Source organism: Trichogramma pretiosum, unplaced genomic scaffold (genome assembly GCF_000599845.2).
Source record: "Trichogramma pretiosum strain Unisexual culture from Peru unplaced genomic scaffold, Tpre_2.0 scaffold44, whole genome shotgun sequence".
In the NCBI taxonomy this organism is placed as follows: domain Eukaryota; kingdom Metazoa; phylum Arthropoda; class Insecta; order Hymenoptera; family Trichogrammatidae; genus Trichogramma; species Trichogramma pretiosum.
In genome coordinates this window covers 305,427-333,411 of record NW_019641632.1, presented here as the reverse complement: position 1 = coordinate 333,411, position 27,985 = coordinate 305,427, and the positions used below count along the sequence as shown (strand labels likewise).

The window sequence follows — 27,985 nt, the reverse complement described above, 5'->3', positions numbered from 1 at the left end:
TGGGTTATATGGGTTATATGGGTTACTTGGGTTATATGGGTTACTTGGGTTACTTGGGTTATATGGGTTATATGGGTTACTTGGGTTATATGGGTTACTTGGGTTACTTAGGGTTACTTGGGGTTTCTTTGGTTACTTGGGTTATATGGGTTATATGGGTTATATGGGTTACTTGGGTTACTTTTGCTACTCGGACAAAAATGCTTCTTTCCACAGCTAAAAGTCAAACGAACATCCTCACATTATTTGAAAAAAAATTGGATATAATTCTCCCTTCGAGTAGGTAGATCACTCAGGTTACTCAGCTGAAAATGCTCCTTTAAAGAGGTATAAATCAAAAAAGCAACTTCACATTATTTTTTAGTAATAAAGTAGATATAACTCTCCCCTCGATTAGTTGATTACTTAGGTTACTCGGCCGAAAATTCCTCTTTAACCTATTAGCGCCCAGACGGACACTTTTTTTAACTGAACTTCAGGCAAATATCTTTGCCATTCCAAATTTTACTAAAAATTAACGAGTGCATGTTTCTAACGAAAAATTTAATGCCTTTTTCGATTATGGCTTCAAAACTAATCTTAAAATTATTGTTCAAAAGTTATAAACAATTAAACAAAAAAAAACACGAATCAAAAAAAAAAATCGTTTTCAACTCGAATTTTAAAACAGAAATAGGCTTGATACATACATAAGCTAAAAGCAAGAAAAAGTTTAACTAATTTTTTCCATGACAAGGATACATCTAGGGGAAAAAGTTACTGAGAAAAAGTTCTTGAAATTGTTTAAAGAACACTCCTGAATTTTTTCAGAATTTTTCGAATAATTCTGGATTTTTTGAGTTTCATCATTTTTCGGAAATTCAAAAATTTTCTCGAAAAATTCTTAAAAAATTCAGGGTTGTTCTTTAAACAATTTTAAGAACTTTTTCTATATACTTTTTTTTTCTTAGATGCATCCATGTCATGTAAAAAAATTGGTTTAGCTTATATACGGTCTTTTTTCTACGAAACGCCATTTTGTTATGAAAAATGTTAAATTTCGATATTATGGATATTGGGCTTTTCAGTTTACATCCCATGGACACCTTTAATGTGCTCGGGACCCATGTATCAAGCCTATTTCTCTTTTAAAATTCGAGTTGAAAACGATTTTTTTATTTTAATTCGTGTTTTTTTTTTTTGTTTAATTGTTTATAACTTTTGAACAATAATTTTAAGATTAATTTTGAAGCCATATTCGAAAAGGGCATTAAATTTTCAGTTAGAAACATACACTCGTTAATTTTGAGTAAAATTCGGAATGGTAAAGATATTTGCCCGAAGTTCAGTTAAAAAAAGTGTCCGTCTGGGCGCTAATGGGTTAAATGAAGTATTTTGTTAAGATATTTTTATAATTGCATTCTTAAAAAATACAAATTACCAGTTAAATGATCCACTGTATTCTATTTTTCTTATTTAGGATTTCGTTAACAATTATGTCATTCTGCGATGATAATTGGACGAACTAATCGAGAAAACCAAGGAAGAACGCCGAGAGCTCGTGTGGTCGCTCCGTTATGTACGTCGTGCGTCGCATAATGCATGACCTCTTGTCCGTGTATTGCTCAGTAATACGCATTGCTTTGCCGGGTTCTCCATAGCGCTATGCTACACGGAAGAATAAGAAGGCTGTGTGGAGCTAATCCGGTGCTGTTCGCAAGTGGACGCAGTTTTTTTCACAATATATAGCGCCAGCACAGCTCTCTGTTCTTCGTTAGTTTTTCCGTGTAACTATAATAGTTTAATTAAAAAATATATTGTACAAATTTTGTCCTGAAATTTCGAAGTCGTAAAACGTTGCAAAACTATATCACGGAAGAAATGACATTGCTTATCGTACGTCTAATACAAAGCACACTTTGCAGCGTTAATCGATTGATCGCCCGACAAATGTCTCTCCAAGCGTCATTATAACACACGCAACAGTGTATGTATCTCGGATATGCCGATCTTCGTCGCCCATTAGACAAATAAGGACGAATAATACACACGTGCGTACTCAGCGAGTATAATGCGTGGAAATGCCGCTCACGATCGAGTGCGAATTCGAGAGAGAGAGAGAGAGAGAGAGAGATGCGCCTCGCACTCGCATATCGTCGTCGTACGTCGTATCCTATCTAGTGTACGTATACGCATTGCCTGTACCTACCTATGAGTATACCAAAGTGCTACCGTCGTACTACACGCGATATACATCTGCGCTCGATTGAACCAATAATGAAAGGCACGAGGATAGAAAGTCACGCCTGACTGATTCATCTCCTTGGGTATATACACACGCATAGTATACGAAGAGTAGTATATGGATAGTATGCCCTGGCATTCATACTTATACGCACGATATGTGTACGATAGAAACTGCTCGAGCTTGAGTCGTTCGTGCGACGTAGCATATATATATAATAATATTTGACAAGGATAAGCTCACTTGCGGAAGCTTATACGCTTCCGACGATGATGCTTATTAAGACAAGTGAATTACTCCGACGTGTATAATGTATAATACGTAAGTGCGCGCCAACGATGTATACGTCGGATGTATAATATTGGATTGCTCCTTTATTTCGATGCTGTGCTTTCTTTTCTTCAATCGTTATCGATTGAATTATACGCGGAAAATAATTATAAAAGCAGCGTCCGTAATGATGTCGATCAACGATTAATCATTATTTACGCCCGAAAATATATTAGTTAGTAAAAAATGTAAAGATCATTTGATTCTAAGAAAAATATATTTTTCTGTTCATCGATTAATTACTGAACTAGCGTATCTGAATAAGTGTATCTTCACCAAAATAATGTTTAATTTTTATCGTAGTCGAGCAAGATTTGGCCAAAACGAATGAAGATGTTCAGACAACCTGCCAAATGTATACCATAATGCGAAGCTCAATAACTTACGCAACGTACGGATCAAATTTTCGGCATCGATATAGGTGTGGACGCGATCGTCATCCCCTGCGCGCGTACACAGTATGTGGAAACGTCGATACATCGTTCGCGCGAGGCACTCGTGAATTCTCGCCATGCACAGCACACGTGTCATCGAGCCGTTAACTTGAGCGCATCCGTCAGAATTTAACTGGCTCTATCGATCTCTTAGCAAACGACGACGATGATGTCTGCGCGATCCGAGAGGCATTATGTATATAGGTAATACAGCTCTCGCTCTCTCAACGCTAATTCCTATACACATCTCATTTGGGCCGACGTCGAGCTGCAGCGCGCTGATGTAGCGGCATATGCCCCGGCGCTACAGTCTATATCATATACGTGCGATGCCTAGAGCAGCATCAGGACTATATGCCAAGAGAGAGAGAAGGATGATTGATCAATTAATAGAACTTGGAGTAATTGGCCGTCATCGAGTATGTAATGCCGTGCACACACATACACACGTATATAAGATATCGACTTGCCATTCGTACCATACTCCGATATTACTGTATACGCCGACGCCGCTAAACTATATGCTGATCTAGTTTTGGGATTAGATTTAACGTGTGCGCATGCATAACGCGTAATTTGCCACAAATTTCATATTCGATATATATGCCGTACCTATATATATATACACTGCAACAACTCCGAAATAGACGCTTGCATTTAATCGGTAAAAATAACAGAGGGTCGATGGCGCGTGTAAATTCACTTATATATACGGACCCGAGTGAGATCAACATGGATTTAAGTGGAAAGAGTGTAACGAACGAACTGCAGTGACATTTTCTCAAGGAGGAAAAAAATTTTATGAAGCAATCACGATCGTTGGCACGTGGTGCCACGTTTTCCTCCAGTAATTTGAGGTCAAAATTGAAAACAAGTGACGCTTTTTAAGTGCTCACGACTGGAACATAAAAAGTTGTACGAATTTGGACGTTTTCCTCGACGAAATTTCTCAAGTAAAATTAGTCTACAGCCCGTTTATTGACAAAATGTTACAAATATCGCTCATAGGCGTACTATTATTCGTATTATGTATATAAAAAACTTTTCAATCATTTAAATTTTACGACGCATTCGAAACTCTATATTCTATCATACACAGGTAAGCAGAATGACTTACTCGCCTCGGCCACGCCGTTGGAGGGCCAAGGTAGCCATCCCGTCGCCGGCCACAAGTATCCGTTCGTCGTGTCCCTGCGAATCCGAGTTCCCGGAGATCCGGAGGGTCAGCACTTTTGCAGCGGCTCGCTCATCACCAAGCAGCACGTGCTCACCTGCGCCCATTGTCTCAACGACGAGCCGGATCTGCCGGGCCTGATGGTGCCCATGAAGGTCCAAGTGAACTTTCAGATACCGGCCTCGGTCATGGGACACATCATGCTGGTCGAGCACTGGATCACCTACGACCAGTGGGCCAAGCAACACGGAGTGCCGCTGCAGTTTGGCGACAACGACATCGCTATTCTGAAGGTGCGCATGACGAAATTTTATTATTTCCAATCTGGAGACAAAAATTACAGCTGTTTTCTTTTTCTTTGTATATTTTATATAGCTTTGGGGCCAGGTGGATCACTTCTCTCCGGCGGCGATGTCGCTGATACCCGACGGCTACTCGGGCCACGTCAGAGCCATCGGCTGGTGGTACACCAATCAGGGCTTGACCGTCAACGACTTGATGGTCGCCGATCTGAAGGTCATTCCGCTAGAGGAGTGTCACGCCAATTACCGCACGTCGACCAACGAGGTACTGCTGATGCGACACAATATCCTGTGCACCAAGTCGGACGACGCAGCCACCTTGGAATGCGTAAGGAAACGACACACGCTTTCGTCCGCTGTTTTTTTTTAGCGTGAATTTTAATTTACATATCACTGGTGTTTTTCAGGGCGACAGTGGCAGTCCCTTGCTGGACGAGTATAACTCGGTCGTCGGCGTGGCCGATTCGTTCTGTCTCGGCAGGAATCAGCAAAATCGCCTCGAGTCGATCATGTTCAACATGAACCTCAAGTTCTACAAAGGCTTCATATACCACGTCACTCACGGCCATTAAATTTCATCATTAGTGCATATTAATTATAGACTTAAAGATAACGATTAAAAGAATGTTTTATTCAGTCCAATAATTGAAACGACATGAATTATCCGTACACTCCATCGATCCGAATTTAGTTGATAGGAAACTTTTAAAAGGCTTTTGATACAACGATCCGCATGCACTATATAATATTTAAGCCGATGCATAATAGATTTCATCCACGCTATTTTCAAAGTTACACGCACGCACACACGCAGGATCTATATGTGTGTCGTACGTATGTATAATACACGTACGTGAAAACGACGTCGATCGAGCGCGACAAATGACCCGGCGGCTTGTACCTCGCGTATTAAAAACACACGCGCACACACCGAGCCGTCTCTCTGGTGTATGCGGCCGTTAAAAAAGCTTGATCAAAGTCAGCCGATGCTCATCCGCTATTTTTTCTCTCTCTACATCCGATATGTACGGTACTCTATACGGTCCTCGTCGTCCGTGCGCCTCTTTAAAAAAATACCTTCGCGTAACTTCATCAAATGCGGAACGGAATCTCCCTGGCCATTCTGTATGCACGCGCGCGGCATAAAAGTTTGAAGCCGGCGAGGCTCCGGCAATATGTATATATAGTATTACTGTATGCCAGGGGGCGAGCTGACCGAATATGACACTAACAGGCTTTTAAGCGCTCCAGGGGGTATGCGTATACGTGTGTATATGTGTGTGCAAGGGGGTGTGGGTTTAGTAGAAGAGCCACGTATACGGCTCAGGCGAATTTATTTGCGCGCTCGCAGGCCTCGATACATTTTTCCGAAATATTGAATCATAATGTTATTTATGAGCGACAAAGGTTGGCAGGTATATATCCTATATCGATGGACGAGTACTCGCGAGCTTGCGCGACGTTGATTGTACAAAAAAAAGCTCCTCCGTCGCTCTTTCATCGATAAAGTCCATTATAAGGATACGACGCCCGACGTATGTTATAAATTAAACCCGTATAAAGAGCTCCATCGTGATTCCATTACATTTAAGACATAGTAAATTATTACGATCGCGTGGGTGAACCTGTAATGCTACGTGTACGTATTTGTGCAGACCTGTAAATGCGTTAGGTGCAATATTCGGAAAATGCACGATATCAGCAGCATCGGCATCAAGAGAGTCGCGCGTGCTTAATATACATCTTACAGCGCCGTGCGTATATACGAAACTTCTTGCGTGGCAACTGGGGCTGCAGAGAGTCTCGTATACAAGGCCATATCTCGTGCTGCTGCTCCGGGTCCCGCTGCTTTGCTACGCTCCTCCGCGATGTCGAGCTGGTAGGTATGTATACGTGCGCGCGAACGACACCTCCGATGCTCCGCGCTCGTATACACACGCACGTGTTATACCTGCAGCGAACTATCTCGTGCGCTACACACACACATTCCCACCGCGAGTGCAGGTATACGCGTAGTATTTAAGTTTAGGATATAACACCAAAGTGCAGCAGCAGCCCAAGTATTAAAGTCACGTGCAAAAGCTCGAAACGCATGCGAGCCACGTATACGCACTGCAGCACACGCCCGGTATAGATGCCACGCTGCCTGCCCTGTACCATATACAGATAGAGAGGGGAGGAGACCGGAGAGATGAGAAGACGCCGCTACGCACACCGTGTCATAAACGATGCGCCGCTGCTGCTATGCAGTCCTTTCGCTCTTCAGCTGGCTTTTGCGTACTGCTGCATATATAGCCATATAGATACGTATTACCCGAGATATAGTCGTCGCGATAAGGAGGAAGTTTCGCTCCGCTTCGTGTGTGTGTGTCTGTGTATTCGCGTAGACGGAATTTTCCTTCCTCGCTCGTCGTCTCGTGTATACATAGTGCAGCTGTACGCTCGTACAACATACGCACGTGCGCGTCGTATTAACAGCCGCGCGACATCGGACGCGCTCGCTGCAGAAATTCCTCTATATCGCGCGATAACGAATCGGTCCTTTCAATTGCCCCCGACGCGTAAGGGGATTGAAATCGGCTGCAAATCTTATGGGAACCAAACACTGGTCTCTATGTATTTTGATGCTCAACTGCGGCAATAGGCAGTAAAACTCGAGAGAAGAAGTATCGACACTAATTTTTCGCTATTGCACCGATATAGTATTGAACCAATGATTAGGACGGATTCGTTTCAAAGAATTTTATACAGGATTTGATTTTACGAAATGATCGAAATTATTCGATGAATGTAACGAATGACAGGAGTAAATTACGTACCCTGCCGTGCTCTGCGATATTCGATGAGCGCATCATTATAATCGAATTCACGTGCGCCAATAGAGTCTATGTATGTTTGTTCTTTGATGTTTCATTCGGACAAATTATGTTATCGTATTATACGCGAGCTTACATTAACGTATGAATTATTATTCTGACAATTTAAAAATGTTCGAAATAAAAATAATGCAATAATTATGTTGATAATTGAGGTCGAAGCTTTAGCTGCGAACTTGCTCTTGGCAAATCTAGAATTTCAACATTTCATTCGCGAGATATAGTTCAATGAGGCTTGAACTAATTTGTTTTAACTTTGATTAGTCGCAAAAACTCATTTTAAGAAAAGTTACGCGACGCTTGTAATACTTCAACTTTGAAATCGCAAAGATGCGTTTTTCATTACACTTTTTCCCCCAAAGATACGAATATTTACTAAAATTTGAAAAAAAAATTCAAAAGTTTTTTATGGCAACGGAAAACTAGTACAGATTCTCTCTGCATAAACTTCCTTTGGCTCACTTACATCTCTCTTTAGGTCACGTATTATTGAAGTATGCTAAATTGAAGTACGGCTGCACATCTTAATGTTTATTAGATGCGCGGGTTTTACCCAAGCGTATATTCGTTCGAAATGTCGATAGATTTTGCAGCGAATTCATAATTATGATAAGCGACAAGTAGCGGGTCATAAAGTGATACGATTTAGAGTTACTTTTTCAAATTTTCTCGATTTATTCGACAATAAAGTTACATTTCCAGAGAAAAATGACTCGAGTATGCAACATTGCCACTTGAGCCTACGTTGAGTTTAGGTGCATTTGCCGGTCTTCTTGCCAGCGGCTTGATTGCAGAAGCCGGAACAGCAGTTGCCGCGGGATCCGCTGGCCGTGCACTTCTTGCCCTTCTTCAGGCAGGCCATGGCGCTGGGTGCGAACGACAGCATGAGCATGGCAACGACCATCAATACGAACAATCTGCAGGTCCTGAAGCTGATCATCTTGGCTGAGCTGAAAGAGAAAAATCAACAATTAGAAATATTTCGAATGTAATTTACATGTCGGGATCGGCTACTACCGATCGTTGTACTCACTTGGTGTAGACTTGGTGAGCAAGGAATACAATATCGATGGAAGCTCTGGCCGCCAGCTTTTATACTTGCACGAATTAGCAGTTTTTTTCCCCCCAACGCGTACAGCTGCCGCGGGTAAGCTCGTATTTACCCATGTCTCTCGGGAGGAAATTATTCGTTCGAGGAAAATTTGCTCTCTTTCGGGGAAAAACGAAGATCTATGTCAGTGCTACTAAATTTCATCGCGATTTATTTGAGGAAATATTCGTGCGCGCATTTTTTTTATCATCGATCTAGATAGCGAATGCGAAGCGTCGATGCCTCACTCGAGCTGCTTGGGAAAACGAATGGGTTTACTTTGTTTTGTTTTTTTGTTTATTCGCGCGTCCGATGCAATTACGAACGAAGATGCGTTTTGTTGGCGTAACTTCGTTCGCTCGTTGATTCCGAGAATTAAGTACAAACTTTTTATCAGCCGGCGGTGTTTGCCTTCGTGTCAAACGAGACGTTGTTCGATTCTTTTTTCATTGTGACATTTGCATTACCGCTGATAAATATTAATATTTTGTTGCGGGATTCTCCTTTCCAGAAAGTTGTCCCGTATATTTGTGGAAAATTTCTACTATTAATGAATTAAAATAAAAATAAAGGAACACAATCTTTTTTGTTTATAGTGAGAAAAAAGCCGCGAGGCTAGAAAAAACTCACTCCTTTTATTTAAATATTTAAGTCCAATTCAGTCGGGAATTGGCTGGGGTCTCGATCGAGAAGAGAGCAAACAAGCTGTCTCTCGCTTTCAATAATTTTAAAACTTATAAATGTTTTTAGTATTTTTTATGATTTTATTAATCAACAGCTTTGAACGGATATCGCCGAAGTGATGACTGGTGCAGGCGAAAGAACAATCAATAGATAACAAACAACGACGGTTACTACGTAACCGATCGAACATATTTTCTATTTTGTTTGGGAAATGTTTTTTTATAAAAGAAAAAAAACGTGACAGTGGATTGTCATTTTTTTTTGGTTCAACACAATTAAAAAGTTTTTGAACTTTTTTTTTTTTTAATTTAAAAACAAACTAATACAGAGTCAAACTATTTACAATTTTATCTCCAGTTTTTTCAAGCTTATACTTTTAATTGTAAAAATTATAAGAGAGAAATTGAATTTTTTACCAATTGAGAACAAAGATTCGCTCAATTATAGAATACCTTCGAGTTTTTCTTTCAAATTTGTATTCCTTATAAAAACGTATTGACCTGTTGTGAAAATAAAAAGAAAACAGAATGATCGTAAGCTATCATGTCAGAATGAGAATGAAAACGAGTTGACTTTAGCAGAAACAATATATTATTAGATATAAAAAAGCCGTTACTTGGGAGCGAACAATTTGCTTTAATAAACAGAGAAATTCATGTTATTCTACGTTACGTATTGTTACTAAAATCGATTGCTATGATCCAAGCTTTGTTTTGATTTTGCTGTTCGCGATCACACGCAGGTTCGGTGGATCTGAACTACTTCAGTAGCAGAGTCTCAGTCGAGCGAATCACAGTCAAAATGCCTCTTATCCCAGACGAGAATAGATTCCTATTTATAAAAGTATTAGTATCGGTATTCGTCTTTATTTTGATAGCACTTATAATTTTCGGTCTTGAATATTTGGAGTAAGCATATTCTTTTATTTTAATGAACCTTTTTTTGAATCATTACGCAGTAAAATTCGTGTCAATAAAAATAAGTGAAGTGTACTCGATATACATTTCAATGAATTGATCTGTCGAAATAATTCTTTAATTTTAAATTTAAAATTGCATTTATTCTTATTCATATTTATGATTTATATGAAAATTGCTCGCAAAAGCATATCAGACTAACAAAATGTTGTTATATTTTACTTTTTTCAGCCCATAAATGTAATCAATTTCAACTTGCATTATCAACGGAGTGGGCTCCGACGTCAACGCTCAATCAAGCCGCCAGAATTTGAAGGAAATCTTAGTACGAAGTCGAGGACTTGAAAACAATAGGAAAGTGGCTTCGAAAAATTAAGACTGCAGTGAGCTCCAAAAGAGAACGCAAAAGGTCTAAACGGAGCGAGTCTTGGAGCGAAAATGAATCCACTGAAAAAGTGAATGAGCTGGTTCAACAAATGAACGAGCTGCTTCGAGAGATTAACCCTAGCGACAATAACCGGGCACCTACAATAACCGAGTCTTTGCACGAAAATCGAATGGATTCGAGCGAAACAGCAGCGAAAGAAAAAGAGCAGGAGCGATTCGTGGAAACGAAAAATGCTCTCAGCCCCCTATCCGCGTTGCAATTAAAAAGCTGTCTCGAGTACGCAAAAATCAAAGGACCGAAAGAAGCCGTCTTCGTCATCGACGTGGCCACAGGAAAGTGGACGCCGCTCGTCCCGTCGGAGTCAAAGACGCTTAAGAGGAAGTTAAGTTGGTTGTTACCGCCCAAGAAGTCGATAAAGCCCGCGAATCAGGACCCGAAGCCACTGACGTCGCCGTTGGCGAATCCAACGGTGACGGTCTTTCCGTTCTTACAGTCGAGGCGCTGAAATCGCGCCTTACGACTATGGCGATCTCCCGCGGCGACGAGCCAAAGACGCTCGATGATCGGTTCGAATCTACGAGATCGCGATTTCTTCCTATCGACGACAATACCTCGTTAAGCTGTCTTTTTATTTAGATTTATTTCATTTTTATGATACTATACAAATATTAATTATAAATTATATTTTACGCAACTATATCAAACACGTTAATACTGTAAAAATTAACTATTTTTTTTATACAAGTGAGTTAAAAATAAAACGTAACCACATGGTGATATTCACAAGAAACATCTGTGTTGCTCTCTCGCACATATACCATACAGCTCCTTCACTCCTCGTTGATTCACGAAATGCTCGTCATCGTAAAACACACGGTGTGTTATACACTCGTAGATGTATCGATGACGAATCAACCCGTCGTTCCATAAATGTTCCACCTGAGCCGTTGAGGGTCCAGCACGCGAGCTTCTTTGACTCCCTCTCTCTCTCTCGCTTGCTCGCTCCATCCTTTGGACTTGTTTACGTTTTGATCAAATATTCATGGTATGTTTTTTCCGCCGAGATGACAAGTGGCAAACGTATACACAAGTTTCAAGATAGAGAGAGAGCATATCCTTCTAAACATTTGAAAAATAGAGAAGAAAAAAATATCTCATAAAAGGCACGCGTTTTATTTATAACTGTAAAAGGGAGAGTAGCAGCAGCAGCGCAGAAGAGCGAAATATCGCGTGTCTCTCTCTCTCGGCCAACCCCACGGGAATGTGATGTCTGAAACCGACTGACTGCATGTTATATACGTGTACGTACGCATAGCACATATACACACTCACACATACACATGCGGACGACGTGGAGCAAGAGGAAGGAGCCTCCATTTTTAATAATCCCTTACACGCGGCTCTAGAAGGAAGAGCAGTACCTGGCAAGGATGAAAAGCGAGTCGAAGGATGTTTGCTGCCTCTCGCGTCTTGGGAAAATATCTCATGCTGCGAAGTCTAACTTATAAAAAAAAGAGAGAGAGAAGAAGAAGAAGCAAAAAAGAAGTAGTTCAGGTGCGGAGTACACTGACTCGAAGAAAAAAAAAGAAGCAAAGTTGCAAAAAAAAATTGCGAGAAATACATCTTCTTCCGATATTCGGCATGAATAATTGAAGCCAAAAAAAAAAGGGAAAACCTGACGTTTATATGCACACACGGGATATCTGCGTACATACGTACGTATGCACGTTATAAGCTCGCGCGCAGTTATGTATTGCCCAAAACTTATTCCACCGACGCTCGCGCGCGCGCGCCTACCCAGATACGATGTATGCATTACGAGTTAATTACAAAGTTGCGTGTGTGTGCGCGGGTGTATGTACTGCACGTATATTAGTTAAAGGGGCGCGAGAGATGCTACAGCGGGAATGATGATCACCCAAACTTACGTATATGCGGTACTACTATATACTACCTGCAGTATACAGTACAGGTCGAGCTTTAGTTTCGCAGGTAACGAACAGAAGGCTTACACGCCGTATTATTATAAAGACCTTAATGCACTTGCATAAAATAATCACCTTGCATCCCCCAACCACACACACACACACCCTCCTGGGACTCTCGGGCTGCGTATATAAATGCGCGGCACACGGACGCATACAGGATTTAACGTTCTCGCTGTAGATGTAGTGTACGCGTCCGGGCAGAGATTAAATTGAACATCAAAAGTATTATTAAAATCCAGATAGCCGAGCTTTCGCTGCCCTCGTTTCGTTTAGCCGGGGCCTCGGGATTTATATAAAAAATTAAGAAAATCTCGCTCGGAGCTCTGCTGCTGCTGCTGTTGTTGTTGTTGTTGTACATGCATCTCGTGCGCGTATACGTTTGGCATACCGAATTTTTCGTAACTGGCAGAATTCGCATCGCTATTATACCGACTGCCTGGTTATTTTTATTTTTTCTTTTTCGTTTCTAACGCACGAGAGGATATCCATAACTAACCCATCTCGAATGCGTTTTGAGATTTAATTTCATCTGCCTTGAAAAATAAAAATTGTTATTCTCTGTGCGGCGCGCACTGCAAAAATATCATAACAAGAAAACTTGGCGGAAAAATCAAGCTCTAGCCAGCGATACACACACGTACGGTATTGTTGTCATTGTGCCGCGGGCTTCAATCAGAAATTGCGCCCCGCTCTCTTTCTCTCTTTTTTCGATTTCAGATTGTTTAAACGCGAAACTGCGGTTGGTCTCGAGGTAATTTTTTGGTTTATTAAATTTCGTTTGCGGTACCGTAAATATACCTATCGTGTATAACGAATTTCGCTCCCGACGCCCATGTCAATACGGTTTTCATCGGTATTCTACCACATCCAGGAATTAAATGCATATCTAAAGTAGAAAAAGATGTATCGGTCGGGATCGCGTATAAAAGGCCGTCAAATCAACTTTGTCTACCAAGCGAGCGTAAGACTTTGTCATACGTGCAAGTGCCATCCACACAAGTGCAAAATACAAGTTCGGTAACTATACGCCATGACAAAACTCAGTCTCTCGCGCTTAACTTTTGGCGCGAGATTTACTTTATAATAAGCGGAGGAGTAAAATGCGATATAATATGTAAGCTTGAGAAAAGATACGCGCGAGCGACAAACTCGAGCAGAAAATTACGCCCGAAATTTTGCGGAGAAAAATATGTCGATGTAATCGTCTTGACGTAAAATTTTGAATGAAAAATGACGATAAGCTCGTTAGCTTTTGACGCTCGCAGCACTCGAACGAACTGAAATTATGAATGAAATCCATGAATGACGCAAATGCTTATAACTTATTAATAATTTGTTATTATTGGTCGTAATGTCACTTTAGTTTCTTAAAGACTGACGATCAGCATATCTGTAGAGAACTGCGATCGTTCTATTTTGTTTACGTATTGCACGGTATGCGTAACCTTCGTGTTAGCCCGGCGCGCGGTGTTTTGCCGTGCATTTAGCTGCGAAAGAGGATTGTGTTCGAAGCTGATCGAGCACCAGCTGGCGCTCTTCGCATTGACACAGCTTTTCGACGCATAACGAGCACAACACAGCAGTCTTCGCCAGTCATTCGGTGTGTAGTTAGCTTGATATGCAAAATCATCGCGGAAATTTTACATCTTAACGAAATTATAAGCGAGAAAGGTGGAATCCAGTGATACACTTAATTTTCCTGTCAGGTATTTTCACTTTAGGAGAGTGAAATTGTGAAAATATTGCGACACAATACTTAATTTTATTCCAAATCATTTCAGATTAAAAGAAGAACCTACTGATTGGTGGTTTAGGAAAAATGATTGTGGAACTATTGACGAGAAACCCGGTCTAAAGAACCTCCAACTTTCACCATTTCCCGCAGAAAATTCTGTAAGTATTGATAATTTTGTATAGCTCGCGTTATCGTTATTATTTTTTTTTTTTTTTTTCTTAAAATTCTTACATTTTTCCAATTTCCATTCAACAGACACGTACCCTTCAAAAATGTGACATTAAACTTGAAAGGAAACTTGACGATGAAGTGGAAGTAGTTGTTGAATGTGAAGATGTCAAGCCCAATATTAATTTATTAGAAATTAAAAAAAATTGACGATGATTCTCAAAACATAATTAAAGTAGAACCTATGAGGGAAGTGAAACAAGAACTCAAGGCCGTAGCCAGCGGGGGGGGTTTGGGTGTCAGAACCCCCCCCGAAATTTGGGATTTTACCTTCTGTTAATGGTAACCCAAGCTACATAAGTAACCCGGGTAAACCCCCCCGAAAAAATTTTCTGGCTACGGCCCTGCAAGAACTTATTGATGACGCTGCAGAGGAATCGAATCTGAATGTCGATTGTGAATTTGACGAACAAAATAAAAAAAGGAGAATTTCAAAAAAGTTTAACAACGAAAATAGACTCAAAACACACATCGGTTCGTTTCATGATAATAAAACCCATTCGTGTAAAATATACGGAAAGAAATATACAGCTAAGAGTAATCTGAAAAAGCATGCCATAACTCACACTGATCCGAAGCATTCTAAAATCATCCATAAATGTGATATATGTGACAAGATATTTTCATTGGAAGGTAATCTCAAAAAGCGCATAATGGTGCCAAACATGTATGTGGTAAATGCGGCAAGACGTTTTCACAAAAAAATGTTCTCAAAACCCACATCGAAACGATGCATAATGGTGTTAGATATGCATGCGATCTATGCGGCAAAAAGTTTTCATGCGAAGCATAGTGTGAAAACTCACACTGATTCGGTGCATCATCAAATAACTCAAGAATGCGATATATGCAGATCTAAATTCTCAACGAAGAGTCAACTTAAAATTCACATTGGTGTGCTGCATAATGGTGCCACCCACGCATGCGATACATGCGGAAAGAAGTACACCAAAAAGAGTAATCTAAAAAACCACATCGATTCAGTGCACAATGGGTGTACATACATGCGAGATATGCGGAAAGACATTTTCACACAGGAATAATTTGAAAATTCACACTGATTCGGTGCACCATAAAATAACTCATACATGTGATATTTGCGGCAACACATTTTCACTCGGGTGTAATCTGAAAGTTCACACTGATTCTGTGCACAATGGTATCACGCATACTTGCGATATTTGCGGCAAGACATTTTCACAGAGGAGTAATCTGAAAACTCACACTGATTCGGTGCATCACAAAATAACTCAAGAATGCGATGTGCCAAAAGTCGTTCACAACTAAAGGTTATCTCAAAATCCACATCGATAGAGAGCACAAGAGTCTCAAACACGAATGTGTAATATGTGGAAAAAAATTTATAATTAAGAGTGATCTCAAAAAACACATCAATTCAGTGCATTACTCTCGCATTAAAATTCGGTCAACGAATAAAATTTAATGTGTAAGTTCAGAAGACTAATTTAAAAATTTTTATTTGTGTACTTCTATTCAATTTCATTTCGTTATGCAAAGAAAATGTTTAAATTTAAAAAAAAAACAATAAACTTTTGGAGAAAAATTAAGTAAATGATTCCTAATTATCCGAATAAATTCTACCTCATGGACACTGAGAAAAATGGTGATTAAAGATGCGAAATTCAAATCAATTGATTCAAGATAACTATTAAAAAATAAGTGGAAAAGTATCGATAATTAAAAGGATGCTCAAAGGATTCCTAAATTCGAATATCGATATAAAATTTATTGACGCTCTCCAACATACTTGATATTTTTCAATAGTGATCTTTTTATTCTATAAAAGTGACGAAAAAACTCATTTAGAAAATAAGTATTTAATTCAAGATTTTCTTTTGTCTCTTTGAAGATTCATCAAAAGAATCCATAAAATATCCCTGACAAAGCCGATTGAAGAACAATCGTAGCGGAAACAGCTATTTTTACCTTTAAATTACTTTCATCGGTGAAAGTGACATTTTATCGGCGCCAAAGTAACCCGTTTAAGCATGAATCTATGTATGTAAGTTTACATCTAATAATGTGCAGACAATAAAATTTTCTTTGGCAACTGGTAGACACTCTCTAATTAGAATTCCTATCCCGTCCCCTTGCAATAATTTAAACAAAAATATTAAAACAAATCCGTCAAATGAAACTAAACCTTCTACTATCATATAGATTCTTAATACAAAACACATAAGGAGAAAGAAAAAGTCCTTACGCGGCTGCCTAATGGCAGCTTGACTCGTTTCGTGACCTATCACTAAGCGATTGCTTACTGAATTTTGCACTTAGCCGACAGCGGCATCAAACTGAGATAAACATAGTGTCGGTGTCGGACGTAGGTGATAATTTTTTTCGAATCGATCACGCCAAGTTTATATGTACCATTTCTTCTTTCAAGTTGCCAAGGAATGTAAATATAAGACAAGTACTTTATTGGTTTTAACTGTCAACGAAGCTGTCGGTGTATTTCTGATTAAAACTGGAACTTTTCTCTAGTTTTATAGGTTATTGCTATTTTGACAGTGTTATCATTTCAAACTTAACGGTTTGTTTGAAACAAAAAATATGAATGGTTAGCTAAAATTACAAGTAATTACGTAGCTATTTTTCCTGCTTACATAAAGTTTTATTTTTTTAGATTTCAACCAACCAAATAGCAGTAAAAACACTTTTCCACAATCATTACCAGTTGTTTACAAAAAAGCTGCAGATGCTCTAGAGGCTTTTATTAAAAATAAAAAACCCTTAGAAACAAGTTTGAATTTATTCAAAAAAGTAAGTCATTATGCATTGATATTGCAAAAAACTATTTCTTAATGTAAGTGATTAATCTAACACTGTATTTTTGTTTGTTTTTATGAAGCATCCAAAAATTGCTTATGATTTAGCAAAGACAGCATTGAAGTATGCTCCTATTATCGATTATCTCATTGAAGAGCTTGACATTTTAGCATTTTACGAAGAGGAATTCAAAAAAGAAACAATAGTTCAAATTTTAATAGCTGACTTGTTATGGGGATCTCAAATTTTAATGTCAGATTCAAAAGAAGTGTCAATTGTCAAATCTCTAGAACAAAACATAAGAGAAACATTTTTAGAAGCTGTTAATGCAAATCACTCATTCATATCGCCACCTTTGCCATGTAAAGTAATTTCTTATTTACTTTTATTTTTATTGATGAAATCTCTTGTTAACATGATTTGTTTATAGGTTCATTACCAGTTTATGTTCGGGTAAATACATTGGTAAAATCTATTGATGAAGGTATCCAACAGTTTCAAGATGAAGGATGGAAATTTTTACCATTTTGTGATTCATATTCCAATCATTTGATCCAATTGTCTCGCATTAAGAAATTGGAATTCATGAGAGATTTTCATGTACCTGAAGTTCTTGTATTTCCTCCAGGAACAAATTTTCGAGAGCATCCTGCATTTTTAATAGGAACCTATCTTATTCAAGAAAAAGTAGGTTACTATTTGTTATAATTATAATATTTTTCTCAATAATAACTTATTTGAATTTACAGGGAAGTTGCCTTTCATCTTATCTTTTAAATCCCAAACCAGGATCATTAGTTTTAGATGCATGTGCAGGATTTGGATTGCAAACTAACCATATTGCTAACATATTGGGCAATCATGGGTACGGGAGCCATAAACTGAAAAAAATCTAACAATATTAGTAGATAAACATTAATTTCAAAAATATTTTTGCAGGAAAATTATTGCCTTGGAAAATCATCCTGAGAGATTTGAAAAATTATGTGATTTAGTAGAATTAAGTAGTGTTCATTGTGTCGATATATTTGATGATGATATCTATGATATACATTTTGGTCCTGAAGCAAATGATATCAAATATATATTGATAAATCCAAACTGTACATATTCTGGAATTTTTGCTCGATTAGGAAATACAGAACCAGAAGTAAGATTTCGATACCAACATTCATTAAGAAGAATTTTGAGACGGATACTTCATTGTTTTCCACAAGTCAAGAGAGTAGTATACACAGTTTGTTCAGTATACCCAGAAGAAGGAGAAATGTTAGTGGATGAAGCACTGGGAAATCTTCAAGGATCTTATGTTTTAATGAATGCAAAAGAAATGTTATGGCATGAATGGAATACGCCGTGTATACCAGGTTACATATGCAGTAACAATTGTTTACGTTTATCACCAGGAAATGATGGGTGTCAAGGATATTTCATAGCAGTGTTTGAAAGAGTGCCAGCTGTACCAGTTCCCATATATCAAGAAATACCTGAACCTATAATCAGGCCAAATATAAACGCTTATAAGAGGATTGAAAGAGAAATTGAAAAAGAATTTGATATGATTAACTTTGTAAATCATCAACCAGCTCGGTCCAATGGAAAGATGCCTAAACAAAAGCTCAAGAGAACACACGATCAAGCCTCTGGAATTCCATCTTTAATGTCAATACCAGTTCATCATTTTCCAAATTCAAATCATAATAGGTTTGCACATCAACACAGACCTAATTTACCTTTTCCACCAAAAAGATTTAATCCAAATTTTGTACCTCCTCTAGTACCTCATGGGCAAAATCATAGGATTAATCCATTTTTCAATAAAAAAAGGAAAAAACCGAAGCAATAAGATGTAATTGTTAAGCTAAAGTTCACACATATTAATGTAAATTGTTCATTAATCTGTAAATTATTTCTACTTGAATAAATAAGTATAATTTCATTTTTATGTGTAAATAAAAAAATTTTTTTTCATTCAAATCGTACGAAAAATTTTAACTATTAGAATAAACAAAAATAATTTTTTAGAATAATTGACACTGCATGCACATTCTTGACGGCCGACGTCATTTGTTTTGAAACTCGAAGACTCTACCGGCGCGACTTTACGGCCGGCCTGGCATCGCAGATTCGCTGCAGCAACGCAAACGTCTCCGCGCCTCATTCTTGCCGCGTAATTCTATTTCAAACGAAATCCCTCCTCATTGCCAACCTATCGAGAAGCTCAATTCCTGTAACGTCCAACGAGCAGTGAGCACACGTCGGGTCCTGCAAACAACGAGCGTGATTGTCTGCCAATACCACCTTACCGGCTAATGGCTGGCTCACCTGTGCCCCATTTCTATTTGTCAATATTATTTTATTTTCATCTACAAAACAAAGTGTCGGAGTACCACCATAGTTGAGGTCTAATGATATTTGCTTCTTCTACAATAGGGTAATCGTTCAGAAGGCTTTTTTCTGGTTTTCAGGACCCGAACCAATTCAGTATTTCTATAACGCGTAAGTTTTTGTTTGTGTTGTTATTGAATGTACAGGAAATAATTTTATAAATTCATCTTGAATCAAAATGTTCGATCATATTATAGATTTAATCATGCCAAAAGTAAAGGCAGACTCTCATCATCGGCCTTCTCATCATAATTTGCTTCCTCAAACAGGTAGTTATTTTTGATTTTTTAAAGGTTAGTCAAAACAGTATATTAATTATGCATAACTTTAAAATTTGTAGTTGCAATGCGAGAACGCTTTAATATATCTCGGTACAAAAATCCTTTTCCCGACACTTATAAAATGGCAGCCCAAGCTATTCATGACTTTTATGTGAAAAACAAACCATTAGAGGAAAGCATTGATACAACAAAAATAGTATGTGTTTTATTAGAATGTGAACATCATATCTATAACATTACAACACACTAATCATGTAATATTTTTAGGCAAAAAGGAAATCGTATGAATTGGCATTGTTAACGTTGAAACATGCTCAGGAAATTAATTACTTAATAGATAGATTACAGATACCAGAAAATGATTTTCATTTCAAAGAGGCAAAAGGTAGAGTCTTAATAGCAGAGTTATTATGGGGCAGTCAACATTTCCTATCCAGATCACTTTCTACAGAAAAAATGAAATTTTATGAAGAAAGTTTACGAGAAACTTTCTTAGAAGCAATATATAAGAGCTCTCTTAATCCACTAGAAGTACCAGCAGGTATTTTTTTCAATTGATTTTGAAAAAAAATTTAATTTACAATAAAATTAATATTTTTAATCCTTTTTTTGTAGCAAGATTACCTGTGTATGTTAGAATCAATACGCTATCAATTTCATTAGAAAGTAGCGTCACTGCTTTTCAGAAAGAAGGTTGGAATTTATTACCATCTGTAAAAAGTTATTCTGCCTATCTTGAACAATTGAAAAGTATGGATCACAAGGATTTCATTAGAGATTATCATGTGTCTGAACTATTTGTTTTTCCTCCTGGAACAGATTTTTATGATCACCCAGGTTACACTGGAAAAAAATTCATGCTTCAAGATAAGGTAATGCTTAAATTTTTAAAGCATTTCTTCTTGTTACTAATAGAGGAATTATTTTACTACAGGGGAGTTGTTTGTCAAGTTTTTTACTCAATCCAAAACCAAATTCATTGGTTTTAGATATGTTTGCTGCTCCAGGGTTGAAAACTAATCATATTGCGAATATAATGAATAATCAAGGGTTAGTATAAAACATATTGAATCTATCTAAATTTCTATATTTGAATGTTTAATTTTACTGCAAGTTAATTTACTAAAAAATGATTTTGATAACAGATTAATATTGGCCAATGATAATCATCCAGATCGCTTTAAGCAATTACTAGATATGATTGGATCAGCTAACATAAAATGTGTAGAACCTTCATTCGTTGACATACCATGCAAACACGAACACACTTGTCAAATTATGACCAAAAATTATGATTATATATTAATCGATCCATCATGTACATACTCTGGATTAACTTACGATATTGGAACAATGCTCCCTAGCAAATTCAGACAAAGGCATTTTATGTCCTTAGTCAAAGTTCTTGAATATGTTCTTGCAACTTGTCAAAATGTCCACAGAGTAGTATATACTGTGCGTTCTGTATATCCTGAAGAAGGTGAAATGGTAGTAGATGAGGTCATGAAAGAATTTGAAGGGCCTTATGAGTTATTAGATGCTAAAAAAATGTTATGGGATCAGTGGCATTCCAGTTGTTTTCAGGGTTATTCATGTAGCGATAAATGTTTACGAGTTGATCCTGTGTATGATGGTTGTCAAGGACATTTCATCGCGGTTTTTGAAAGAGTACCTCACAGGAAAATTCAATATGACAAAAAAGTAATTTATAACAATAAATTATACAAATTTTCTGATATGTTACTAACTCGAACATACACAAGAAAAGGTAAATTTATAACAAAATTAATGCCAAGAATTGAAGCAGAACAAAAAAGTGCAAATGGAAAAATACAAATTCTTTCTGAACCAGAGAAAGAAAGTTTTTATAATGATACATATTCAAAAGTAGAGAGTACGGAACAAGATGAGGATGAAGTCCACGATATCTATTAAGTATAATTGAAATTTATCCATTGTAACAATACAATTTTTGTATTAAAGTATTTCATTCTATTTATTGTTAAAATAAGTTTGTATTTGTGTAGCCACGATTTATTGTTACCGAGAATTTCAATGATAATTAATTAATTTTTAGGATTCATTAAATTTAAGTAAACAGCGTGCAGTTCAATGAAATTGAAAAATAGTTTTTCAATAAAATTTTTATAAATTTTCAATGATTTATCTTCATTACGCAGAGTGCACTCGCGTGTCACCCGTTGGAAAATAAACTGTCAATATCGAACGTTATCGGGTATCCTGTGTCGATGAAAAAACACTCCACACAGTTTATATAGTTAGACTGTTCGGGGCCAAAATGTCTCGCGCGATACTCATTGCTCTGGCCGCCTTGTTTTACGTGTGCAAAATGATGGGCATCGCACCCATAGGATTGAATCGGCTTGGGCCGGAGACTTTCGCTCGTTCGATTTCCGGAATTTTGTACAACGTCGCTTTGTACTTCGCGCTGCTGTGGTTGAACGTCATAACGTGCGTACGAATGCTGGAGCGACAGGTGTATCAGGAGAAAATTTTAGGCCTCATCTATCAGACGCTGATCTTCTTCAACACGACCATTATAATTTCGAATTTTTGCCTGAAGCAGCGACAACTGATCGACATACTGAACAGACTCGTCGAGATAAAAAATCTGACCTTCGAGCTGGATCGCGTCGACAAGAGCAGATGGAGGAGCTTCTTCAAAGACGTCGCGATGGTCTTTGGCTTCATCGTTTTCTGCCTCACCATATCCCTGGTTCTTCAGTCCTTCTGCACCGACGAAGACATCGGCGAAAATTGCGCTCCTCTCATCGTCCTCGGCTACACCTTCAACGACTTCATGATCCTCTTCATCTACGTCCAGTACAGTCTGCTGCTCATCGTGGTTCTGCACGCCGCGAGACTCATGAACGACAATCTGAGCGCTCTGCCGAGACATCTGACGCTTCGTCAAGGTGGCTCCGACTCCGAATTCGTCGCGATCCTTGCCAAGATCGAGCGCTGCCGAGAGCTGTACTCGCGCTTCGTCGATTTCGTCGACGACTTCTCCGACTTCTTCTCCTTCCCGATGCTCTCCATCATATGCTTCTTTCTCATCAGCTACATCTGCAGCGTTTTTTACTGCGTTCGGCCGTTGATCATAACTTTCGAGAACATCGCCTCGCTCGTCGATTACGGCGTCGAGTTCATAGTGTTTTTCTGGCACACTTGGGTTCTGCAGACGCTCACCTCATCCGTCTCGGCTGTCGAGCAAGAGGTTTTTCCAACTTCTATGCGTACTCGACTGATTTCGAATTTGACGATGTTACTCAATGATTACAGATTCTCAAAACCGGAGTTATAGTTAGCGATTTATTGGACGTCTTTTACGATGCAACGATACACAAAAAATTGAATAATTTTTCCGTGCATATATTGATTAAAAAGGCGGAGATAAAGGTATTCGACATGTTCCACTTGAATCAAGATCTGATGCTCTCGGTAAGCATTTGAAAATTGTTTTGTAAAATCACGAGTTCAAAATATTTTTGCGCTTTCAGATGCTTCAAACAATCAGTACTTATGTATTCATCAACATACAATTCCTATTAAGCTCTGATCGGCAGTAATCGTTTTCCGACGAGTTTCCCACCGATCCGTCTATTTTCAAGTATTTATAGTTTCCCATACAATCATATCAAAATAATTTTATCGAATAATACAACTTTTAGTTGGAAAATTTTAATGAAAATAATAAATGGGAATATCGTGAAAGTATATCATTGACTTTTTGTGTACCGATCATTCTAATTATTGTTTTATTTTCGAAGATCACGAGTGTACATCATTAAAATTTATTCGACAAAAAGCATCAAACTCGAGCTTTAGTGAGAGTCTTGCACAATATTTTACACATGTTTTCAATGTTTGTAAACATTGAGAATTGACAAATGCACATCATAGACGCATGTAATACAATTTGTTTCGAACGCGTGTCACGAGTGGAAGGAAAGTAAGGCAATTGATATCGATCACCAATTAGCCTCGATCCGCAGGTAATTCGCTTTATCATTAACATTACAAATGGCACATTCCAAACAAAAATGATTCACCGTGAAAAAAGTCTACTGGTTTTTTATTTTTCAAAATCGAACGATCGCTCTCGACTTAACCGTCGCAAATACGCGGCGTGGCTCGCTCATCATTATCTTCAGTCAAAAATTCGCGCGTAATCCCTTCGGCATGTGTGTCGTGCATATCAAATGACACAACGAGTGCGTGCACAACTCCCACTACCTCTATACGTGAAGCAAGTATCACTTTGTGCCATACATGTATATTCGTAACACATATCTCGTGTTATGTACCACGTATATGTGTTATCTGAATCTCTCTCTCGTGTTATACATATAATACATCATCGCGTATCCTCGGTTCGCCAACGCGAACGGGCCATCACAACACAGACGGCCTGTTCTCTATATGCAAGCAGCAGCAGCAGTAGCTCGTGTTGTATGTGCGAAAAGAGAAGCAGGCAACCTACTGTGCGCGCACTGGGTTCGGTGATTCCTTTTTGGTATCATCATCGTCGTCAATCGCGAAACACAACTCGTCGGCGCGAGTGGGGCTCCCCGATGCCTCGAAAAAGCTCGTCGATTCGTCGTTGAACATCTTGCGCACTATTTTTTTTCTTTTTTTTTTTTGCATATGCGTGCGCGACTAACCGTGATTTTGAGTACGTTTCGTACGTAGTTGAATCAACCGTGTACACATTGAGCAATAATACCGTATCGAGTGCAAGATGTTGTGGTGACCCAAGTGTTGCGCAGCTTCTGCGAGCTCCAGAGTGATATACGATATTTCGATACCTGCCCGCGAGTTGCAGTGCACGACGACGACGGCCTCGCAGGTAATCACGCTATCTCCATCGTCAAACATCGACCGCACGCACAGCAGCAACCGCAGCAGCAGCCATGGCCACGTTCAAGAGCTTCGGCCATGACCTGCCGTTCTTTCGCAGGCAATTTGTCGCCCTGCTCAGCAACACCTCGACCAGCGTCAAGTTCATCTGCCTCGTCGTGCTCTTCTCGTACTGCCTGTCCTTCTCCGACAGCGCCGTGCTCGTGCTGAGCGTCACCCCGGGCTACCTGCTGCCGCCGTCCTTCTGGGTATGGACGGCCTTCACCTTCTGCTTCCTCGAGATACACCTCACGGACGTGGTCGTGGACATCGTCACCGTCGGCCTCTGCGGCAAGCTCATCGAGCCGCTATGGGGAGCCATGGAGATGATGACCTTCTTCGCCATAGTCAATTTTGGAGTTGCCATCCTGTCCTCCCTATTCTATCTCATGCTCTACTTTTGCACCGGCAATACAGATTTGCTGTTTGACATACACATACATGGCTTGGCTGGATACATTGCTGGTTCGTACTTGTAGCGTAATTCTATCAGTTTTACCTTCTACTTAAAGTCATCTATTACCAATGTATAGACTAAAGCTCTGCTATTAATATCTCTAATTAAATGTTTTGAATTTTGACAGGTGTTACTGTTGCTGTCAAACAAATAATGCCAGATCATATTTTAATGAAAACGCCCATTGGAAAGATTACCAATAGAAATATTCCTCTTATGGTATGGATTTTATCATTAATCTTCTGGGGTATTGGATTGCTAGAAGGTACCCATCCAACCATGTTTCTTAGTGGAACTCTAATTTCTTGGGTATACCTTAGATTTTACCAAAGACACAATAATGGTTCTAAAGGTGATATGGCTGATAATTTTACATTTGCCAGGTAGGATCTTACGATTTTTATAAAAAAAATTGTATAAAATTTTCTTTACATGAAATGTATCTGTAATTAATATATGTTTGAAAATTTTAGTTTCTTTCCAAATGTTCTGCAGCCACCAATTGCGGTATTTTGTAATACATTACATCGATTCTTTGTAAGAATTGGTCTGTGTAAAAAAGTAGTTAGAAGATTTGATATGTCTAATGCACCACCAGGACTTGTAATTAATTTACCGGGTATTGATCCTCATGACAGCGAACGAAGAAGGTGTGATTTATATCATTTTCTAAAATTAATATTTGTTTAACAAGCTAGATTGATAATCATTGTGTTATGTTGCAGACAAATAGCTCTAAAAGCATTGAGTGAAAGATTAAGCAGAGATCATGCCAAACCATGGCAGCAAGAACGCACGAAAAAACATTCACCAGCACCGTCTGTAGTAGTGTCTATACCAGAACAAACTGAACTTGTAAAATCGTTATCATCACCTCATGTTCAGCAAATTAGTGTAGATATTCACAACCACCCATCATCCAGCAGTACGTGATCTAGTGTTATGGACTCACCTTGTTCGAGTCCACCCAAAGATTAATGAATTTAAAAAGGAAAATCAATTGTGAATGTTCCTAAAAAGAGTGGATGGTAAAACTTGGTGAAACTGAGAAACTAAAATTTTGTATTTTTCTTAATAAAACTTGAAAAAATAGTGGAAACAAAAAACTAGTTAAAAAAAAATCGTGAAATAGTGAAGAAATTGTTGATTATTAAAGGCATAAGCAAAATATTAAAAAATATTTTCTGCTAAAATGACTACAATTGTTATAAATGTGAGTGATAAATGATTCACAAGAATTAAATTTTTTTAAATGAATCATCTTATTTTAATAATTATATGGGTACTGTGTTTTCATGTATGGCAATACACAAACATGTATATTTCATTGATCCCAAGAGGCTGTGCTGTAGTCTCAGGTAGGTGAATAAAAAAATTGTAAAAATAAAATACTAAAAACTTATAATAATTAATGTTAACTGAAAGAAAGGATAATATAATGTTGAGTTATAAAACTGTTGAAGATTTTTCTATTAACTGATTAAGTGATTTTTCCTTTTATTATTTGAATAATAACATTATATTAAGACTAATATAATATTTTATATTGATAATTTATTCTTACTTTTAATAAGCTTTTTACGTTTTTTTTAATTTTAATACTCAAAAATATATTATACCCTTCAAGTAACTTTAAATTGAATCAACAAAGCTAGTTAAAAAAGTGGGTACTTCTTTCAACAAGAACATTAATTTACAATGTGTTAACGTTATAATTCTTGTAATGTGGCAAACATTGCAAAACAAAATGTTTGAAATTGACTTAAACCTTTGTTGCAGACTTTGTTTTTACATTTTTAGTCATGGACACATTTTTTATTTTTTTCAACATCTACTCATTAACATACAAAAAATTTGTTTTTATTTGGTCTTCCCATTTGTCAATGTGATAATTCTTATATTATATAAGTATAAAATGCTATTATGAATGTAATTATTGAAGAAAACTATTTAGAAATGTTGCAATAGATTAGATGTTCATGAAAAATTGTAGTTGGAATTTCATTAAAAAAATGTTACAAAGGGCAGACTTTATAATGAAATGGCATTTGAGGGATCAAAATTCACGCTAGTTTATATGTTTTTATTTTTGTGTATTGTATATAAATGTATGAAAATAATATATAAGGTTGAAACCTAAATATTTCAGTTTGAAATAATTTGTAAATAGCAATCAACAAAAAGACAATACATCAAATAGATTTTTATTTCAAATCATGCAGTGTTGAAAGCAGTGTTTAAAAACCAATTAATGCTGTAATATATTTGTTAGAAAAAAAAACGTAAAAAATTGTATTGAATTACACAAATGTTATTTTTTGTACATATAATAGTTTATTCGACTTGGATATAAATTATTATAAAAAAATGTATTCAATAAATTTTTCAAATATCATGTCATTTAGTTCATAGTTAAAATTAAAAACAATTTATCATCTAGTTAAGATTTAATTGAAGTTTAGAACAAAAAGTATAAAACAAACTTTACAATATTACTTGTTTAGTCTTAGAGATTTTGTTTTTGCACACTTAATGTTCCGTTATTCAGTAACAGTACAAAAGTTCAGTAAAAACTTTCCATTATATAATTAGAAAAAATTTGTTCTTCAATGTTACGAGCAACCTTTTGTTAAGATTATCACATCAGCGATGTTTGTTAAGAATAAAAATTTATTGTTTCCATATTTCTTCCAACTTGGTATACACAAATACACAGATCATTTTTTTGTAATGGAGGAAAAATATAGTAATTAATTTGAATTTAATGAAATTATAATTT

General features: G+C 37.6%; 7 protein-coding genes and 1 long non-coding RNA gene across 9 annotated transcripts; 7 read left to right on the top strand and 1 right to left on the bottom strand.

Annotated features, from left to right (window-relative positions):
• The first annotated feature begins 3,964 nt into the window (after nt 1–3,964).
• Nucleotides 3,965–5,072, top strand: LOC106652128 (tryptase delta-like). Its single transcript, XM_023459343.1, has 4 exons — nt 3,965–4,017; nt 4,088–4,455; nt 4,538–4,792; nt 4,872–5,072. The coding sequence occupies exons 1-4, from the start codon at nt 3,975–3,977 to the stop codon at nt 5,034–5,036; spliced, it is 831 nt and encodes a 276-aa protein (XP_023315111.1). The 5' UTR covers nt 3,965–3,974; the 3' UTR covers nt 5,037–5,072.
• A 2,919-nt stretch (nt 5,073–7,991) lies between these two features.
• LOC106652418 (antimicrobial peptide Alo-3-like) lies at nt 7,992–8,483 on the bottom strand. Its single transcript, XM_014371347.2, has 2 exons — nt 8,374–8,483; nt 7,992–8,290 (listed from the first exon to the last, which is right to left on the bottom strand). The coding sequence occupies exon 2, from the start codon at nt 8,278–8,280 to the stop codon at nt 8,092–8,094; it is 189 nt and encodes a 62-aa protein (XP_014226833.1). The 5' UTR covers nt 8,281–8,290; nt 8,374–8,483; the 3' UTR covers nt 7,992–8,091.
• A 1,390-nt stretch (nt 8,484–9,873) lies between these two features.
• On the top strand, nt 9,874–11,209 carry LOC106652387. Its single transcript, XM_014371318.2, has 2 exons — nt 9,874–10,022; nt 10,263–11,209. Exon 2 carries the CDS (start codon nt 10,508–10,510, stop codon nt 10,922–10,924), a length of 417 nt encoding a protein of 138 aa, XP_014226804.1. The 5' UTR covers nt 9,874–10,022; nt 10,263–10,507; the 3' UTR covers nt 10,925–11,209.
• Nucleotides 11,210–13,997: 2,788 nt separating this feature from the next.
• On the top strand, nt 13,998–14,586 carry LOC106652410. Its single transcript, XR_001339377.2, has 3 exons — nt 13,998–14,113; nt 14,189–14,300; nt 14,398–14,586. It is a non-coding gene; the product is annotated as an uncharacterized LOC106652410 (long non-coding RNA).
• Nucleotides 14,587–16,680: 2,094 nt separating this feature from the next.
• LOC106652323 (probable 28S rRNA (cytosine-C(5))-methyltransferase) lies at nt 16,681–19,067 on the top strand. Of its 2 annotated transcripts, none has more exons than XM_014371226.2 (7): nt 16,681–16,789; nt 16,876–16,951; nt 17,018–17,154; nt 17,243–17,522; nt 17,591–17,847; nt 17,910–18,025; nt 18,100–19,067. In XM_014371226.2, the coding sequence occupies exons 2-7, from the start codon at nt 16,945–16,947 to the stop codon at nt 19,004–19,006; spliced, it is 1,704 nt and encodes a 567-aa protein (XP_014226712.1). In that variant the 5' UTR covers nt 16,681–16,789; nt 16,876–16,944; the 3' UTR covers nt 19,007–19,067. The 2 variants fall into 2 exon arrangements, with proteins under 2 accessions (XP_014226712.1, XP_014226703.1); XM_014371217.2 differs by having other exon boundaries at nt 16,681–16,804.
• Nucleotides 19,068–19,378: 311 nt separating this feature from the next.
• On the top strand, nt 19,379–21,937 carry LOC106652292 (probable 28S rRNA (cytosine-C(5))-methyltransferase). Its single transcript, XM_014371165.2, has 7 exons — nt 19,379–19,659; nt 19,746–19,817; nt 19,889–20,025; nt 20,097–20,370; nt 20,445–20,701; nt 20,764–20,879; nt 20,975–21,937. The coding sequence occupies exons 2-7, from the start codon at nt 19,754–19,756 to the stop codon at nt 21,762–21,764; spliced, it is 1,638 nt and encodes a 545-aa protein (XP_014226651.1). The 5' UTR covers nt 19,379–19,659; nt 19,746–19,753; the 3' UTR covers nt 21,765–21,937.
• A 191-nt stretch (nt 21,938–22,128) lies between these two features.
• LOC106652136 lies at nt 22,129–23,419 on the top strand. The gene is made up of 3 exons (XM_014370935.2): nt 22,129–23,067; nt 23,133–23,291; nt 23,351–23,419. Exons 1-3 carry the CDS (start codon nt 22,129–22,131, stop codon nt 23,417–23,419), a joined length of 1,167 nt encoding a protein of 388 aa, XP_014226421.2.
• Nucleotides 23,420–23,970: 551 nt separating this feature from the next.
• Nucleotides 23,971–27,420, top strand: LOC106652220 (transmembrane protein 115). Its single transcript, XM_014371045.2, has 4 exons — nt 23,971–25,214; nt 25,334–25,589; nt 25,680–25,856; nt 25,932–27,420. Exons 1-4 carry the CDS (start codon nt 24,764–24,766, stop codon nt 26,137–26,139), a joined length of 1,092 nt encoding a protein of 363 aa, XP_014226531.1. The 5' UTR covers nt 23,971–24,763; the 3' UTR covers nt 26,140–27,420.
• Nucleotides 27,421–27,985: the final 565 nt, after the last annotated feature.

What these genes read in the sequence shown, in the direction of transcription:
- LOC106652387 (XM_014371318.2), top strand. Translation starts at nt 10,508, where the DNA reads ATGAACGAGCTGCTTCGAGAGATTAACCCTAGCGACAATAACCGGGCA.
- LOC106652323 (XM_014371226.2), top strand. An exon ending in GTTTGAATTTATTCAAAAAA is followed by an intron (nt 17,155 to 17,242) that starts GTAAGTCATTAT and finishes GTTTTTATGAAG; the next exon opens with CATCCAAAAATTGCTTATGA. An exon ending in CATATCGCCACCTTTGCCAT is followed by an intron (nt 17,523 to 17,590) that starts GTAAAGTAATTT and finishes ATTTGTTTATAG; the next exon opens with GTTCATTACCAGTTTATGTT.
- LOC106652418 (XM_014371347.2), bottom strand. Translation starts at nt 8,280, where the DNA reads ATGATCAGCTTCAGGACCTGCAGATTGTTCGTATTGATGGTCGTTGCC.
- LOC106652292 (XM_014371165.2), top strand. Translation starts at nt 19,754, where the DNA reads ATGCCAAAAGTAAAGGCAGACTCTCATCATCGGCCTTCTCATCATAAT. An exon ending in TAATTTGCTTCCTCAAACAG is followed by an intron (nt 19,818 to 19,888) that starts GTAGTTATTTTT and finishes TAAAATTTGTAG; the next exon opens with TTGCAATGCGAGAACGCTTT. An exon ending in TCCACTAGAAGTACCAGCAG is followed by an intron (nt 20,371 to 20,444) that starts GTATTTTTTTCA and finishes CTTTTTTTGTAG; the next exon opens with CAAGATTACCTGTGTATGTT.
- LOC106652128 (XM_023459343.1), top strand. Translation starts at nt 3,975, where the DNA reads ATGTTACAAATATCGCTCATAGGCGTACTATTATTCGTATTAT. An exon ending in ACGACATCGCTATTCTGAAG is followed by an intron (nt 4,456 to 4,537) that starts GTGCGCATGACG and finishes TATTTTATATAG; the next exon opens with CTTTGGGGCCAGGTGGATCA. An exon ending in ACGCAGCCACCTTGGAATGC is followed by an intron (nt 4,793 to 4,871) that starts GTAAGGAAACGA and finishes GGTGTTTTTCAG; the next exon opens with GGCGACAGTGGCAGTCCCTT.
- LOC106652220 (XM_014371045.2), top strand. Translation starts at nt 24,764, where the DNA reads ATGGCCACGTTCAAGAGCTTCGGCCATGACCTGCCGTTCTTTCGCAGG. An exon ending in CTTGGCTGGATACATTGCTG is followed by an intron (nt 25,215 to 25,333) that starts GTTCGTACTTGT and finishes GAATTTTGACAG; the next exon opens with GTGTTACTGTTGCTGTCAAA. An exon ending in GATAATTTTACATTTGCCAG is followed by an intron (nt 25,590 to 25,679) that starts GTAGGATCTTAC and finishes TGAAAATTTTAG; the next exon opens with TTTCTTTCCAAATGTTCTGC.
- LOC106652136 (XM_014370935.2), top strand. Translation starts at nt 22,129, where the DNA reads ATGTCTCGCGCGATACTCATTGCTCTGGCCGCCTTGTTTTACGTGTGC. An exon ending in TCTCGGCTGTCGAGCAAGAG is followed by an intron (nt 23,068 to 23,132) that starts GTTTTTCCAACT and finishes CAATGATTACAG; the next exon opens with ATTCTCAAAACCGGAGTTAT. An exon ending in ATCAAGATCTGATGCTCTCG is followed by an intron (nt 23,292 to 23,350) that starts GTAAGCATTTGA and finishes TTGCGCTTTCAG; the next exon opens with ATGCTTCAAACAATCAGTAC.